This window comes from Narcine bancroftii, chromosome 3 (genome assembly GCF_036971445.1).
Source record: "Narcine bancroftii isolate sNarBan1 chromosome 3, sNarBan1.hap1, whole genome shotgun sequence".
Lineage (NCBI taxonomy): Eukaryota > Metazoa > Chordata > Chondrichthyes > Torpediniformes > Narcinidae > Narcine > Narcine bancroftii.
The window spans coordinates 169,505,174-169,523,514 of record NC_091471.1 but is presented as its reverse complement, the minus strand read 5'-3'; the positions used below and the strand labels follow the sequence as shown (position 1 = coordinate 169,523,514).

Sequence of the window (18,341 nt, the reverse complement as noted above, 5' to 3'; positions counted from 1 at the left end):
GACCTGCAGGGAGAATGAGAATCTCAACATATTATTCTCTATAATAAAACACACTGCAGGAGAAACTCAGCAGACCAGTATACTTTACATAGCAAAAAGATACAGAACCAATGCTTTGGGCTGAAACATTGATTCTGTATCTTTATCTTTGCTTATAAAGGACACTGTTTGACCTCCTGAGTTTCTCCATCATTGAATTTTTACTTCAATCATGATGTCTGTAGACATTCTTGTTTTACTCATATTACTGAGTAGAGGTTTAGTCACCTAACTATAGGAAAGATATCAACAAGAATGAAAGAGTGCAGAGAAGGTTAACAAAGATGTTGCCAGGATTTGAGGAATTAAGTTACAGGGAAAAGTTAAACAGCTTAGGACTTTATTCCCTGGAGCATCAGAGAATGAAGGAGAATCAACAGAGGTACACAAGTATTATAAAGGGTATTGTGACGGGCCCAGAGGATCACAAACCCAGCAGCAATAGAAATTCACCAAGACAAATGGTTACTTAAACAAAAGTTACTTTTAATTTTCTTTAAACATAAAAACAGGATCAAACTTTTAACTTATTACTATTAAATTAACCTAACTTAACCTCCTTCTAATTCTAAGCGCACATATGTAATGTGTGCATAAGTTCAGAAAATTTCTTTGATTCACAGTCCAATTTCACTTCTCACTCTGCCAAGTTCACCTCTATCAGGCAATTCTTATACTGTGCCCAAAATTTAACATTTATGAATTTCACCAGGCTTTGGTGCTTGAAAGGTAAATGGTTACCACTCAGGAAGGTTCTTGTCAGTTTTCAGAGAGAAATTTTTTTGCTTATTGGACACAAACTGATTCCTTCCGATCAGCCACTTCAGTGCCTTGCCAAAGAAACTTGCCACATCAGGGATCTCCAGATTATAACATTTTTCTTTCAATCACCACAGAGTTCCTTTTCTGTTTCCCTCATTTCAAGTGAAACATTATACAGCCAGTCCTCTCCTCTTGTATGGACCACAAGGGCTTTGAACAGGCTGAAGAAAGAACTCACAACCCATCTTCAAAATGGGTTTTCATACTAGCTTCCAAATGCCACTGGAGAAAACCAGCAGTCTCTCTCTGTCACTCTTAGAGAAAAACCTGTTTGACTCTCTCTGCTTGTAAAACCACATAACCTTCCAAAAACAATACACTCCACCAAAACAGCTTGCTGACTCCCAAAATCAATTCATGAGAGATCTCATCAGTTTCCTGAGATGGGCCCTTCCATTTGCATCTCGTTGTGAAAATCTCCAGCACAGGAGTCCATTGTCTTCGCAGACTTGTAGGCACCACCTTATGCATAACTCCTTCATTTTAAAATGAGATCTGTTTTGAAGCATTCATATCTTTTTGTGACCTGACTAAAACCCCACACTCTATCTTACAAAAACATATCTATACATAATATAAAATATAACATAATCTGTCACAGTATAGACAGACTAAATGCAAGCAGGCTTTCTCCACTGAGGTTGGGTGAGACAAAAACTAACAGACATGGTATTGACAACTGTTTAACTTTGGAAAATCTTAAATAAAATATTTTTAAAAAAAAGAACTAGAGGACATGGGTTAAGAATGAAAAGTGACATGTTTCAAGGGGACATTAGGAGGAACTTCTTCACACAGATTGCATTGAGAGTGGAACGAGCTGCCAGTTGAACTGGTGAATATGGACTCAATTTTGACATTTAAGAAATATTTGGGTCGGTACATGGATGGGAGGGGTATGGTCCAGGTGCAGGTCATTGGGACCAGACAGAATAATAGTTCAGTACAGAATAGATGGGCCAAAACTGACAAGAACCTTCCTGAGTGGTAACCATTTACCTTTCAAGCACCAAAGCCTGGTGAAATTCATAAATGTTAAATTTTGGGCACAGTATAAGAATTGCCTGATAGTGGTGAACTTGTGGTATTCTATGCTCCTAAGCACGGGAGGTCAGGACTGAACTCAGGTCACCAGCACCGAGTCAGCAGCTCTACCAACTGTGGCAATGTTCCACCTAACTGAAATTAAACTTTAACAAATTTAATCTTTAAACTTCTCTCACACATGCAATGACATCCAGTTTCTCATCTAGTAGGCAACTCTTCTCTGGAACATTGCTAATGTCACTTTGTTAAAATAAGATTACATCTTTACATGCCCCAGTCAGTATGGCCCAAAGCCCTTCACAGTCAACAATTTCCTTTGTGAGGGGTGCTTTGCATGGCAGAGTAGGAACTCTTATCAGCCAATATGTGCACCTCATCTGACTCAAAGACCAATGAACCAATGACGACCATCTGTTTATAGTGATAATTGTTAAGGGATGAACACCAGGAAAAATAAGCTGAAGGATCTTCTGTTTCCACCTGAGAAACCATATGGAGCTTTGGCTTAATATCAAACTCCAAGCCTACCACTCCATTCCACACCTACACATTGGAAAGTTGGATTATCTGGCTGTACACATCCTCCTCCTTTCATACAGACTGAAAGTGAAGGGTACAGAACCAGCAGTGAAGATTGCACAGAGATTGTCTCGGGAGAGAGAAGAGCAGCTTTGTGACTGGAATCAGTCAACTGGGCAACATTCAAGGAATAGCAATATGCCAGAGTAGACACTGGTTTTATCAGAAAATGCATGGATGAGTGTGTTCCAATAAGACTATGTGGATACATCCTAATCAAAAGCCACAAATGAACCAAGACATCCATAACTGTTGAAGACCAGGCCTGTGGCATTTAGGCCAGGAGGTTCAGAAATACACAGAAAGACTGGTAAAACCTACAGAAGGCCATCACTAATGCAAAAAGAGACAATTCCGGGCCAAGCTGGAGTCTCAGGCAGATGCTTGACTGCTGCAGCAGGGCAAGCACGCCATTACATCCTGTCAGGTGAAACAAGGCAGCAGCGTTAACTGTGATGCTTCTCTCTGGATGAGCTCAATATTTCCATGCTCACTTCAAAAGGGAAAACAGCTGAAGAATCCTCGCAAACCCCCTCCTCCCCCCCCGCCACCCCACAGCATCTGACAGCCTGCCAGAAAAGGCTCCAATTACCACTGTCTCTGCAGTCAGCCAACCTTCTTCTCCCACTATTAACCTTTCCTGTGATACCATGGGATCCCATCTTGTTCAGCAGTCTCATGTGTGGCACCTTTTCATAGGTCTTCCAAAAATCCAAGTAAATAACATCTACTATCACTCCTGTGTCTGAAGTACCCTGTTCAACTGCAAGTAATAATATTGGTGTGAATGTATTTTTGAGGTACAGTACCTTTCTTACAAAGCTTACAGATTCTAGTGGGCTACTAACCTAAATACTTAAATGTTTCTTTTTTTTTATTAGCTAAAAACAATTGACCCATAACTGAGGACCACAACCTATTATGTTGCAATATGAAAAAAAAACATCCATTCACCATTCTTTGCTTTCTGTCACTGAGCCAATTCCATATCTTTAACATCACATTCCCTTCAATTGAAAAATCTTTAATCATGTTAACATGACTCTCCTCTCTCCTTGTATGGAATTCAACCCTGTTAGTCAGACGCAAGTTGCCTTTAACAAATATATGCGGGCTCTCTTCATTAACCCATGGCTTCCCAAATCCTTGCTTGTTTGACCCTGCTAACATTCTGTTCCACCGATATCATGTAAAGTGGCCTGTAATTTCCTGATTTGAATGAATTAATTAAATTTATTCTCAAGGACAATGTATAAATGAAAGAAAAATTGCATTTGGTACAGCTTCCCCAGTATATAAAACACACAACATATAATGTAAGGAAGTACCAAGAAGAGAGCGTAATCAAGATGTCTTACAATACTGGCCGCCTCCTTGAACATTTCCCTGTGGATGGGAGGTTGGTGCCCATGATGGATGCGCTGGTAGCTGCCACTTTTTGCAGTCTTCTGCATCCCGAGGCATTCAAGTTTCCAAACCAGACTGTGCTGAAACCACCATTTATGCTTGTGGCAAACAATTTCAAATCCACCAGCTTGCTGAACTTTATATTTCTTTCTTCATTCTGTGACAATTTTAAATGAAAATATGTCTCTAAATCATAATTTATTTCTATTGTTCTTTTATACTTTAAACACCAACACCAACCAAACTTAATAATTGAATATTTATCATAATTAGAGAAAATTTTAGTAAGCTCCAGTAGAAAATATACCCTAAAGGTTAGGAAATTGAAGCCCTATGGCCCATGTCTCATAATATAATTCAACAGTTCAGCATCTTAAATGCCTCCATCTTTCTTAGCCCATTTTGAGGTGAGTATGCATCTGCAATCTGTTAGGCAAATAATAATCAGTAACCCTGGAAGATGTACTGGAGAGTGAAAGGTGAATGGGTTTCATGTTAACATGAATCAATTATCTACAGTTCTATGAAAATGTTAGGATCTCTGCAGCACAATAATATCATACAATCAGCATTCATGAATGCAGAAGTCCAGCAGTACCTACAGGACAGAGCCTCACTACAAGTTACAACCCCAGAGGTAATGGGTAAGTGGAAAGGGAAAATGCCACAATTTGGAAAACAGTACTGTTGACCTTAAAGGTAAAAGACTGTATTGGGAGGGGTTATAGCTGTCATGTGACTGCACTGCCCCCTACCTATTCGGAGGACACACCAGCTGCCAATGAAGGTTTTGTTCCGCCCCACGCATTAGTGCACACCTTGCTGTTGGCCTCATAAATTACCTGGATTCCACTCGCCAGCCTGACTGTACTTCGCCTTGCGCTATTGGCTGTTGTAATTAGATTAACCCTCCTGCCACTGAGCTATTGGTCCCCAGTAAATGATGTGGCTTGTCCCTCCAGCACTATAAAGGTGCCATGTGCTCTTTGTTCTCCCTCTTTGCCAGCTTGGGACCACCCTGCTTCACTCCAAGCCTAGAACTGTGGAAGGGTGCTGGAGAAACTGTTGGTAAGATGTGCACTGTTAAAAGGGTTGGGAGTGTTTAATTAGTGTCCCTTGTAGCATAGAGCCATGCCTGCACTGAGTCAAGGGGTGGTGGGGTATTGTAGTGATTTTCCCATGATCATTATATGTACCAGTTTATTGTGTGTTGTATGTGTGTGTTCTGCATCAGTTGCCTTCTGTAAATAAAATCCTTCCCTACATCAAAACTGTGTTCAGAGTCCTTGCCTTTGAGACCTACCAAACCTGTTTCCTCATTCACAACAAACCTACCTGTGGCAAAATGGCAGGACGTGTTACCGGAGGCTTTACATTTGATACGCTCATTTTTGTGTACGCCACAAACACGACACCACATGACCGCTTGTTTTCATTTTCAAGGAAAACTGCCTAAATGGCTGATGACACCAGGTCCGGTGCTCTTCTGGAAGCACTGCAGGCCCCACAAAACAGACTCGCTGGTGGAGCCAGTGGAGCTGAGGCACGCGAACCCCCACTACACAGTCGTCGCATTCAGGGATGGATGGAAAGAATCGACAGCCATCAGGGACATCGCGCCAGCCGGTATCGTGTACAACAAGGAAGATCACAGACCCCCATGGACCCTGACAGACAGCAGACACCAAGACAACTGACCATCATATCACCCCAAAAACGAACCACCGACCGATACACCGCCAACAGCCGATACCCAGCCGGAAATCCCTACACCCCCCCCCCCACCTACTCTGCAGCTGACGAGCAGCCCTGTGCCCTCAATCACTCAACATCAGGACCCCCTGCCCCAGTACTCCGAAGGTCTAAATGTCGAACGAAAGCCCACCAGATCCTAGACTTATGAACTTGCAGAACACCAATAGGTCATCAGGGGCTACTACCCGACGACCCTATATATAAAGTCGATTGGAGCTCATGCTCCTCCTTCTGACCTGGGCTTGCACAGAGGCAAGACCTAGCTGTATACATCACTCTATTAAAGCCTGCATTTAACCTTCACTCTGCTTCACGTGATTGATGTTGGTCACATTGTGTACCCTTCCTACTCAGATTAGACTTCCAGTGTAACATGAAGAGCATCACCATGGAGTACAATGGGCCCCATCCTCCCCTCATGGTCCGCAATGAGCAGTTTTAAAACCACCCGCCCTCATCTCACCACATGGCCAACTATCAGCCCCAAACCCAACTACCGCATCCAATATGCAGCCTCTCCATGCTTTAGATATCTCCTCCATCCCTGTTCATCAATCTCACCCCTGACTGTAAGCCCGTTGCCACTAAAAGTCGGTGATATGGCGCTGGGGACAGGGCGTTAAGTCAGAGGTGAGACACCTCCTCACTGAGTGGGGGTGATAGAACAGAGTACGAGCCCCTGGAGAGCCCAGGTAGTGGTGGTGAAGAGTGGTGAGAAATACCAGATGGTCATCGATTACTCCCAGACCATCAACAGGTTCATCCAGCTGGATGCATTCCCCTGTCCCATATAGCCAGCAATGATGAACCAGATTGCACAGTACAAGGTGTTCTCCACCATAGACCTAAAGTCCACCTCACACAAACTCCCCAATCACACAGAAGACTGCCAGTATACTGCCTTCGAGGAGGATGGCCAGCTTTACCACTTCCTGAGGATCCTCTTTGGAGTCATGAATTTGAATGGAGTTTCAGTCTTTCAGAGGGAAATGGATCAGATGGTGGGGCTGCAGGCCACTTTCTCATACCTCAACAATGTCACCATCTGTGGCCACGACTATCAGGACCATGATAGGAACCTCCAGAAATACCTCCACATTGCGAAACGCCTCAACTTAACGTATAACACAGGGAAGTGTGTTTTCGGTACAAGTCACCTGGCTATACTAGGCTGCAATGTGGAGAATAGAGTCATCAGCCCCGACCCTGACCACATGCACCCCCGTTAGAACTCCCACTCCCCCACTGCCTCAACGCCTTGAAAGGATGCCTGGTGTTTTTCTCTTATTACATTCAGTGGGTCCCCAGCTATCTAGAGAAGGCCCAACCCCTCATCAGGGCCACCGTTTTCCCCCAATTGCCAGAAGCCCACTAGGCATTCGATCAAATCAAAGCCAACATCGCAAAGGCCACAATGCACGCAGTGGATGAATCCATCCCATTCCAGGTGGAGAACGATGCATCAGATTTTGCCCCGGCTGCCACAATTAACCAGGCAGGCAGGCCCATAACATTTTTTCGCACACCCTCCAGGGCCCTGAGATCCAGCACACCTCCATCGAGAAAGAGGCCCAGATTATGGGAAAATCTCAGGATACAAAATCAATTATAAGGGTGCCTTGCTGAGGCAGTACAGAACTGGAGACACTACCTCGCCAGTAAGCATTTTACCCTGCTGACTGACCAATGGGCAGTCCCCTTCATGTTTAAAAATCAGAAGTGGGGTAAAATCAAAAATGATAAAACTCTGGAGAATCAAGGTCTCCACAACATTCTGCACTGGCCCAGAAAACTCAACAAGCCCTCTGATGCTCTTTCTTGGGGTACTTGTGCCATTGCTCAGATGGATCGCCGACAGGCACTGCACAATGACCTCTGGCACCCTGGGATCAGCCACTTTTTTTCCACTTTATGAAGGCCTGTAATCTCCCCTACTCCACTGAGGACATCAGGATACTGACTAGAAATTCTTGGGTCTGCGTGGAGGGCAAACCGTGCTTCTATCAGCCCAACTGGTCACACCTAATCAAAGCCACTCGCCCCTTTGAATGTCACAGCATGAACTTCAAAGGACCCCTAACCTCCATGAACAGCAACATCATCGTGAGTACTCATGGTTCCCCTTTACCATCCGCTACCCTGACATGACTGCAGCTACCATCATAAAGGCCATGAACAATCTGTTCACCATTTTCGGATACCTCTGCTATGTCCACAGCAATAGGGGTTCGTTCTTCATGAGTGACGAGCTGTGTCAATATTGCTGTCCAAGGGCATAGCCTCTTGCCAGACCACCAGCTATAACCCCAAAGGGAATGGCCAGGTGGAGTGGGAGAACAGCATGGTCTGGAAGGCAATTCTACTGGCCTTAAGAGTCCAAGGGCCTCCCCATTCCCCCCTGGCAAGAGGTACTCCCAGAGGCTCTCCATGCTATCCAGTCCCTCCTGTGTATAGCCACCAACACCGTCACCAGTGCCATTAGCCGGGACACAAGAATTAAGGGACTTAGAGTGGGCCAGGAAGAAAACAAAATGAATTTATCTGCTGATGATGTGTTGATATACTTGACGGAATTGGCCAAGGTCATTGGCCAAGTTGCAAACCACACTGGAAGATTATGGGAAAATCTTAGGATACAAAATCAATTATAAGGGTGCAATAATGCCACTAACAAAAGGGGACTATAAAGGATATTAGCAGGAAAGTAAGTTCAAGTGGCCACAAAAGGGGATTAAATATCTGGGGATAAGGGTTGATAATATCTTAGAAAATTTATATAAACTGAATTATCTTTCTGCTTGGAAAGATTGAGGAGGTGGACAAACCTGTCCATAATGTTGACAGGCAGGGTTAACTGTATTGAAAGGAACATGATGCCAAGGCTGCAATACCTCTTTCAATCGTTGCCCATGTTATTGCCCTGGAGTGTTTTTTTAAAAAAAAACACTCAAAAGACGTGTTAGTCAATTTCTTTGGAGGGGAAAGATGGCCAGAAACTCGATGGAGAAATTAACTTGGGACTATAGTCTGAGGGGAAATGAGGCTCCCAGACTTCAAAAAATACTATTGGGCAGCCCAGTCAAGGTTTATCACCTCATTCTTTGAGAGAGATGGTATACCCTCCTGGCCATAAATTGGCCTACCCAGAGGAGAGAAGATGGCAGGAGAGATTATATGCTAGTGGGATACTAAATTGGTATTGGGGAAAATGGACAATCCCATACTAAAACACATAATTCAAATATGGAAAAAAAAATAAACCAGATCATTGGACTAAAGGTGGGGTTGTCCCCTGAAACACCCCTAACCCAGAATAAATTAATTGCTATGATCATGGGTAACAAGATCCTGGTCACCTGGTGCCAGAAAAAGATCAATCAGGTGTATTGAGGACTGTTACAAGGATCAGCTTATGTCATTCGACCTATTTTTAAAAACAAATTTGATTTATCAAATAAGACCTTTTTATGCTATCTTTTTCAAAAGAGTATCATATGTAAATTCAACTCTGCTATGCATCTCCTGTTCCAAAATGACGGTCCATAAATCAAGTCAAAAATGGGAGTCAGACTTGGGAACAATTCATGAGCGGTACTGGTCTGACTTATCCCAGGACAGCATGACAGCAGGCATTAATGCCAGACATAGGCTGGTGCAGTACAATTTCCTACACCAGCTGTATCTTGCACCACAAAAATTACACAAGGTAAAATCAGGAACCTCAAAATTGTGCTTTAGATGTGGTGTAGAGACAGGAACCTTTGGACATTCAACCTGGCTATGCACTAAGGTGAGACCCTTTTGGTTAGATCTAGGGGATATTTTGGGAAAAATCACAGGGGAATATCATGGACAAGTTTGAGATTCTCCAAATATCAAATTCAATTTGTAAAGGTCACCTTGGTTGTGGCCAGGAAATGTATAGTGTTTACCTGGAAGTCTGATTCACAGCTGAGCCCCACACGTTGGAGCATGGAGACACAGAGCTGTGTTTCCCTGTAGAAAATCACCTACAATCTGAGGGGGAGATATGGCACACATGTTGAAATGTGGCAACTGTACTTGCAGTATATTGGAATACAGGTATAAAGACCCCCTTCCCCAACTTCCTTTCTTTAAAAAGGATCGGTGGATGGTAAGTTCAGTACTGTCCCAGAATGTCAGAATGGAAAAAAAAAATGACTGAGACCCAGTATTCTCTCTTCTTGTTTTTTTTTCCTGTGTACTTTAGGTTGCTCGGGTATCTTCTTGGTTTATGTTACCCTTGGATTATTTCTGTGATCCATTTGTAACTATTGTTATTCTGTTGTGTTTTATTCTCTTTTGTAATTAGTATGCATTTGCTGATTTATCATTTTGGGGTGGAAAGGGGGTGAGGGATGAAGGGGACGTATGTTCTCCTGTGTTGGGGTGGGAAGGGGGTGAGGGATCAAGGGGACGAACGTTCTCCTGTGTTGTTTCAAATGCACGAGTCTGTAAAATAAAATTAAAATTAAAAAAAGAGTGCAGAGAATATTTACTAGGATGTTGCCCAGACTTTAGAAGCAGAGTGATAGTTAAAGGTTAAACAGCTTAGGAGTGTTGAATAATGAGGGGAGATTTGATAAAGGTATTTAAAATTATGAGGGATATAGACAGAGTAAATGTAGGTAGGCTTTTTCCACTGAGGATATGTGAGATAAAAACCAGAGGGCATGAGTTAAGAGTGAAAGGAGAAAAGTTTAGGGGGAACTTCACAAAGTCGTGGGAATGTGGGGTCAATTTTAACATTTAAGAAGATTTTGGACATGTACATGGATAGGAGAAGTATGGAGTGCATGTCAGTGGGACTAGGCAAATAAAAATGGTTTGGCACAGACTAGAAGGGCTGAAGGGGCCTGTTTTTGTTCTTTAATATTTTATGGCTCTAACTCTCATTTTGGTTCATGATATAATTCAGATTGACACCTCTCCCTGCCCCACCCCCCCACCCTCTCTCTCTCTTTGGCCGTCTTTTAAATCTATCAACAAGTTTTTCATCATCTCTCATATTTTTCAGGGAAGAGCTGAATCTGTGGTCCACCGTCTTATAGATATTTGCACTTACATTGGCTTAACTAGATATGAATCATAGCAAGAATGTAAAATGTTTCAGTCGATTACAATCTTGGTTTAGTGCAAAGTTTTAAATCCACATGAATATTGCTTAAATTCTACAGCACAGCCAGGATACAATTTCTTGGATGAGGTTAAGCACAGATTCGCTAAATATTTTTCCAGTCTTATTTTATGATGTAAATTCCTTTCATTTGGTAAGGATGGTGGCAATTGAACTGGATGTTTCAAATTGAATTCAGTGAGGAAGTAAAGCTTCTCCCTCTGGCACCTATTTTCATTGATGGAATGGCAGTGGAAAAGGTTAGTTCATTCTCATTCCTAGGATTCCCATCTTCATTGCAGTACCTTTCCTAGAGCCAACACATGAAGGCAATTGTGAAAAAATTCTCTACTTTAAGTCGTTTGATGTTGTCAAATATGCTATTAAACTAATAAAGTTCCACAGGTAATCTGTGGAACCTACACTGGCTGGCTGCATCATGGCTGAGATTCAAGTGCCCAGGAATGCAGTAGGTAGTAGTAAATAGTCACAGGCTCTGACCTCCCCTCCATCAAAGACATCGAAGTGAGATGCTGTCTTAAGAAAGCAGCCAACATCATAAAGATCTCTTGCCACAACCTCTTCTCATTGCTACCTTTGAGAATTTTTTTTAATCCAATGCCTATCATTTGTGTTACGAGCCCAAAGGACCCCAAAACCCAGCAGCAATTGACATTCACCAAGACAAGTAGCTACTTAAACAAAAATTGTTTTTAATTATCTTTAAACATGAAAACAGATTCAAACTTGAATTTATCACTATTAACTTAACTAACCTTAACCCCCTTCTAATTCTAAGTGCACGTGCATGTAATGTGTGCATAAATTTAAGAAAAGTTCCTTGTTCACAGTTCAATCTCACTTCTCTTCTTCCAAGTTCACTGGCTGCAGGCAATTCTTATACTGTGCACAGAATTTAACATGTATAAAGTTCACCAGGCTTTGGTGCTCAAAAGGTAAATGTTTACCACTCAGGAAGGTTCTTGTAGGGTTTGCAGAGAGAGATTTGTTGTTCCAGGATTTCCACAACTGAAGTACCACCATTAGTCACCTCAATGTCTTGTTGATGAAACTTGCCCCATCAGGGTTTTCCAGATGGTAACCCCTTTCTTCAGGCTACCAGAGTTCCTTTCTGTTCCTCTTATTCCAAGAAACATCAGACATTTAGCACTTCCAGCCATCCGCCACTCTGGAGTTTTCTGTTTCAATTCCAACAAGCTTCCTGCTTGCTTCACATGTTCAGTTCTCTTTCAGTGTCACACACACACTGGCCCAGAGAACTTTTTTCATCTTCTCTCTCTCTCTTTCCAACTGCCAGAAAGCCCATGTGACTCTCACTTGCAAAACCCCCACCTTCTCCAGCAAACAAAAGGAGTCTTTTGCTCCCATCCGTTGTCTTAGGTAAACAAATTTCTCAGGAGTGACCTTTCTGTGCACTTTGCAGAAAGGTCAGAAGCCTTGCAAAAATGTTCAGCATAGATGACCGTTCTCCAGTCAATTCATTTGATGACATCATTTCAATTAGCACCTACTTGTGGAATGTGCATAGCATTCTCCATAGTTCCTGTAAAGTTCACTGAATATGAATTCTTCACTATTTCAAATAATAAGTTTTAAAATGTGTATATGTATGTAACCTACACTAATTTTACCAAACTCTCCCAATATTTATCTACATTACACTTGCAATGACTACACTGACCATAATCTCCAGGACTTTAAAAACATGTTCTGTACTATTAAAATGCCATATTTTTCTTGCACAGTGACTGTGAATATATATCCTTCCTTGTCATCATCTCTTTCTTTACTGGAGTAATTTAATGTCTATTATTGTAATTGGTGAACCTTATATGCATCTTTGCCTGAAGTATTTAGGAATTTTAGTGCATGTGTACATTGTACGTACGTGCATGACCATAAACTCATCATTCATTGTAGAAATCCAGAACAGGGAGAGAAAAATCATAATTAGGATTAAATCAGTGGGACATATCCTTCAATATCCCAGGCAATTCCTACAAATGGTCAAATTTCCTCACAAAATCCACAAGGTCACAAAGTTTTCTGGCTCTCACCAAGCAAGACTGGCATAACTTCTGAAATAAACAGGAGAATCAGGTGCCTGGAAGAAAGCCACAAATTTAATTTTATGTTTAATGTTTTATGTGCTTGTGCACACATTTGATTTAAAGATTATTTTGCCCATTTCTGTAATATTTAAATTGTGGCTTTGGCCATCAGGTAGTTCACACAGTTGCCACTGCTGCTGGCTACTTACATCAGGATATGTTTTGAGAAGTGGAAGATTACATCCTGGAAGAAACAGTGTGATCTAGGGTGTAAACAATGAGTGAAGTTAAGATAGTACAAGATCTGTCCCTTTACTTTACTGGAAACATTGGAGCTTTTGAATTCTGTAATTACTGGAGTTTCAATACATGGATAAATATAGACAAGTGCATCAAGATATATGTACTAAAGACAGGTAAATTAGGTTTACTCATGATTCAGTTGAATGGGGAAACACATTCATGGGTATTAATTATATAAAGAAACAAGAACTGCAAAAACTGGAATCTTAAATGAACAAAAGAAAAACTGGAGGGACTCAGTAGGTTAAGCAGTGTCCATGGAGAGAAATGGTCAATTAATATTTTAGTTCAGGACCTTTGTCCAAATTAGAGTGGGAAGGAGAGATGGCGACCATGGAGAGGTGACGAAGTGAGGGATCAAGGGTCAAGAGATGGTAGAAAATTAAGGTGGGAAAGGTGGAGAGACAGTTAGGAAAGGAGTCCATTTGGTAGGTTGATGAGTGGTTGAAAGGAAAGTGAGAACATGAGCAGATAAAGAACAGATGAAACTTGTGGTGGCTTATTTACCTCTGCCCCAGTCCTCCATATTTTTTTCCTAACTCCTCCAGCACTGTGATGAATTAAATAAACGTGTGAAGAAACAACAAGAAAAAGTCCGAGAACCAAACAAGCTGTTTTGGTTACGTTGTAAGCAAGTCCTGCAACTTCACAATTTGCAACTACATTCACCTCCCAACAAAATGTAAAATATGCATTTGCAGTGTAACCCAAACTCCTAAATTCACACTAGTTGGTGGGAGGTCATTAGACCACAAAACATGGGAGCAGAAATAGGCTATTCAACCCATTGAGTCTGCCCCACCATTTAATAATGATCTATTTTCCTCACTTAGCCCCATTGCCTGACCTTCTCCCCATATCCATTGATGCCCTGGCTAATCAAGAATCTATCCATCTCTGCCTTAAATTTACCAAATGATATTCCATTGATTTACCACCCTCTTGCTAAAGAAATTTCTCTGCATTTCTGATCTAAGCAGATGCCCTTCAATCCTGAAGTTGTGTCCTCTTGTCCTAGTCTCTCCCACTATGAGAAACAATCATCTTATATCTACTCAGTCCATGCGTTTCAACATTCAAAATATTTCAGTGAGATCTCCCCTCATTTTCCTAAATTCCACTGAGTACAGGCCAAGAGCTGTCAAATACTCTTCATATGATCACCCTTTCATTTCCAGAATCATTCTTGTGAATCTCCTCTGAAGCCTCTGGCAAACATTCTAGATGTCAATGCTCAATTCGTTAAGTTGGCTAACAGCTCAGAAACTGATTTGGATGTGCTGCTGCTGTTATTGTCCCACTGTCTCTTTTTGCCTTGTGCAGTAATTTTAGCCAATCATTTACAAGTATTTTCTGTCGTTGTGGCCCTTCCTCTCAGCCAATTTAAGTCTGGGGTTCTCCATCTCCTGTTACAGGCTCCATTTAATCAGAGCCTACATATTTAAATAAGCCTTCTCTAACATTGACGCTGTTAATGCCAAAATTGAGAAGAAGAGATTTAAAGCTGGAACTTACAAAATTGATTGGAATCCTACAACAAATAATCAAACCTTGCAGCACCATAATCCATTCAAACTTACTGCTCATGATGATATGAGTCAGAGCTGTACAGCATGGAAATAAGTACTCAACCCAATTCATAATCCATGCCAATCATGTTGCCCATCTCAGCTCATCCCTCTAAATCTTTGCTATCCATTACCTGCCCAACTGTCATAATTGTATCCATATACTCTAGTAGTCAGTTCCATACACACACCTTCTTTGTGTCAAAAAGTTGCCCTTGAGGTCCCTCTTAAATCTTTCCTCCTTCACTTTAAACCTATGCCTTCAAACTTGTTTGCAAATGGATCAATTTAACTGAATTATACTCACCATGACATCTTGTGTTAGTCTCAGCTGGAAAATCTGTAGTTTTTTTTTAATTGGTATTCATTTTGAATTAAGATTTTTAAGAAAGATAAAAATGCAGAACAGATCCCTTCGCAGTTCATTTCTTCAATATGTTTTGAAAAGTCCTGCCTTAATGAATTAAGAAATTAATTCACTTAATCTAGTTTTAAATTCATATACTGTAAAATCCCCATTATCTGGCAACAATGGGGATTGCGGATGTCAGAAATTCAATTTCCTGGTTGACTGAGACTCACTCTTTCAATGCCTAATACACCTGCATTAAGAATACACCTTTTTAAAAGACAAAAGGCAGCGTAAAGTGTAAGTAATTTTGAAAAAAAAATCAGCATTGTCGTCTTTAATTAGGTAATGTTCACTTTAATCAGGTAATTCACATGACTTATAAAATTTAAATTCGAATCCCAAACACTAGCGCTGTAATAGTGTGGTGCTTAACTGCTAAGCTAACCGGCCACCTTCATAATTAAAGGTAAAGGTTCCATTATTGTCACATAATACAACATTTAGAATGTAACATACATGAAATTCTTTAACTTGGTCTACCTTAAGGAAGGCAGAGAGTTGCCACTTTGTCGAGTGCCCCTCACAGAGATGTGGTCTCAACAAGAAATGAATGCACGACCCCTGGTTTATAAGACCAGTACTCTAACCACTGAGCTATTGGCGACTCCCCCAAGTTTACCTACTTCCACAAGTTTAAAGATAAAACCTAACTAATATACCTAACACTAGGCAGGGATAGGGAGACATTTTGGGAGAGTCATCCCAGTGGCATTGGCTGGCTCTTCATCCAGGTGTCCCAGTCATGCCCTCATGCAACCTGAATTTCCTCCAAGCGAGTCTCCCAGTCAGGCCCTTGGTATACCTTCTTCATGCTGACAACCTAACTCACCTCAACGCAAATGTCAAGAGTGAAAAGAATGTGTGCACATTAAGGGGCATTGTTAGTTCAGGGGCAAGCCTGCACGAGTCCAACAAAGTCTCAGTGCTCCCCATGGGATCCATCCACCTCATCTTAGTAATTTGAATTTATTTATTTATTTATTTACTCCGTTTTTTGAGTTTCTGGTTGATTGAATTCCAGATAATGGGGATTTTACTATACAAGACTGACAACTGTTTCCAAAGTTTTCCAGCACTCCACCTCTTGAGAAACATCCAAATATATTGGCACAAATATTGAGCATTCTTACATGCCTGAAGTTATAACAGAACAATCTGGACCATTTTTTTCTTTTCACCTGTTGAAACTTCTTGGTATTCCTCAACATTTGATTGAGTGGCAGACTTGGAAATTCTTAACTAGACATTAATTGCATCAACCTGCACATTTTAACACATTGTGGCAGAGTGCACTGGTACTCCAAATCTTTGTTGATCAACAACAATTTTAGAAATTAGAAATCAAAGGTCAACACATTACAAGACAGAAAATTGTGATTCCTTCTGTTATAGATTATCTTGAAATCAACTGTAAGTTTAGTAAAAAGATATTAAAAAAATATTTGCATCAAAATCATGCATCTTTTGACACTAGTAAGTACTTACTATTATTTAATTTATTTAGAATTAACAATATCTTTATTATTGTATACTTTATACCTGTGCAAGTCTTACTAGGTTTGCTCTGCAAACATTTGTTGCAGAATATATTATAATTTGGGCTTGGTAGTTTCAAAGCAAATGAGAAACAATACTTTATCAAAATGCCCATCTGTTGCTCATGTTAATGCAGCAATGATCCCACATTAACGCCATTTTTTAAATACAAGCACAGAAAAACTCAGCAATAGATCTAACATCAGAAAGAAGACAGGTGCTGTGTCAACATTTTCACACTGCATAAGAATATCATTAAAATTTAACAGTGAATTTGAGTACATTCAAGATTAGGCTTCATGACAACAAAATTATCATCTTGCCATCTTCTGCTGCCTTCATTCTGCCTTACAGAAGGCTTCTCACCAGGCTCTCCCTGGCAGAAATCAAGTATGTGCGATACAATTGAAATGTTGTGCGAGGCACAAATGGCTTATTTTTAATGTTGTCATCAAATGCAGTGTAGTTTTTAAGAGGTTTATCTGTAGTCAATTGAAGATTCCTTTTCCCTTTTTTGCTTTCTTTTTAGCAATACAAGAGTGTGCCTGTGGTTTTGAAGACTCAAACCACTCTGGGATTTTTCTTTTTGTTGACTGACTGCAGCTCTGGAAGACAATAAAATTATTCATGTTTTATCAAATGTCAGTGGGCCAGTTTGGATCTCCCGCAGAGGTTGTCTGAAAATCCCTGCCAAAATCTGCTGCACCTTCAATTATTTTGTACACTCCATTCACATTTAAAATCTTATTAAACACACTATACACTTCCAATGAATTCTGTTTTAATAATGCATATGGATTCCCAATCACAGGAAAATAACACTAGGTCAGATGAACAACATGGTCGAGCTGGGCCAAAAGGCCTTTTTTCTAGAAGTATGGGTCTATGATTCTACTTGCATGTAACAGTAGGCCATCAACCATTTTTGAATATAATGTTCTAGTACACATCATGTACAAAAGACAAAAGCAATCATGAATTGTCAACAACACTGAACAAAACTGCCACAATATTGTTATTGAATTCATGGCACTTAAGGCTGAATTATAGTTTGCATTCATTGATCATGCACTTCCAGTTTTAATACACACTTCTCAAACTGACTGAGACACATCTCCAGTCCCTGATTATGCTATCAAGAAAGCATACTCAAACTGACCTGCTATACATATAATCATATAACCATATAACCATTTACGGAGCGGAAACAGGCCATGTTGGCCTTTGGAGTCCGCACCGGTTCACTGATTTTGTGAGCCCTCTTGAGGCATTGGTCCCAGTAGATCTTCATTCAATAACGATGGGCGAATTCAATGCAGGTGGAATCAGTCGTAGAAATGTTTGTGATGTTGGAGGTCTAACTGTCAGGGACAAGCCATGGCTGTCAGGTCTCTGGAATAAAGCCTGGCCTTGTGGTCAAAATGAGAAGGGAAGGTGGGAAGAGGATGGCTGTGTTGAGAGGAGATGACAGTGAGTTCAGCTTCCATCTCATTGTCGAAGAATTTTGCCTGATTATTCCCCAGGAAAAAAAATTAGTATGGCAGGATGGCAAAAAGAGAAATTATAACCCTTCTTCCCAAGTACAGACTTTGAAGGATTAAATTTTCTTCTTTTCACCACATTCACACCCAGACCCCTGAAAATGATGAGCTTTCAGGTCGGCT

The 18,341-nt window shown here is 40.9% G+C and overlaps 1 protein-coding gene and 1 long non-coding RNA gene across 2 annotated transcripts in view; one reads left to right on the top strand and one right to left on the bottom strand.

Annotated features, from left to right (window-relative positions):
* The window catches only part of LOC138756285 (uncharacterized), a 42,441-nt gene extending 36,489 nt beyond the window's left edge, over window positions 1-5,952 (top strand). Inside the window, exon 3 of the long non-coding RNA XR_011352948.1 lies at window positions 5,338-5,952. This is a non-coding gene — a long non-coding RNA (uncharacterized lncRNA). The remainder of the gene's footprint in view (window positions 1-5,337) is intronic.
* A 9,462-nt stretch (window positions 5,953-15,414) lies between these two features.
* wrn (WRN RecQ like helicase) overlaps window positions 15,415-18,341 on the bottom strand; it is a 286,387-nt gene continuing 283,460 nt past the window's right edge. Inside the window, exon 55 of the mRNA XM_069925810.1 lies at window positions 15,415-17,282. Coding sequence (XP_069781911.1) covers window positions 17,166-17,282 — 117 coding nt within the window. The 3' untranslated portion in view covers window positions 15,415-17,165. The remainder of the gene's footprint in view (window positions 17,283-18,341) is intronic.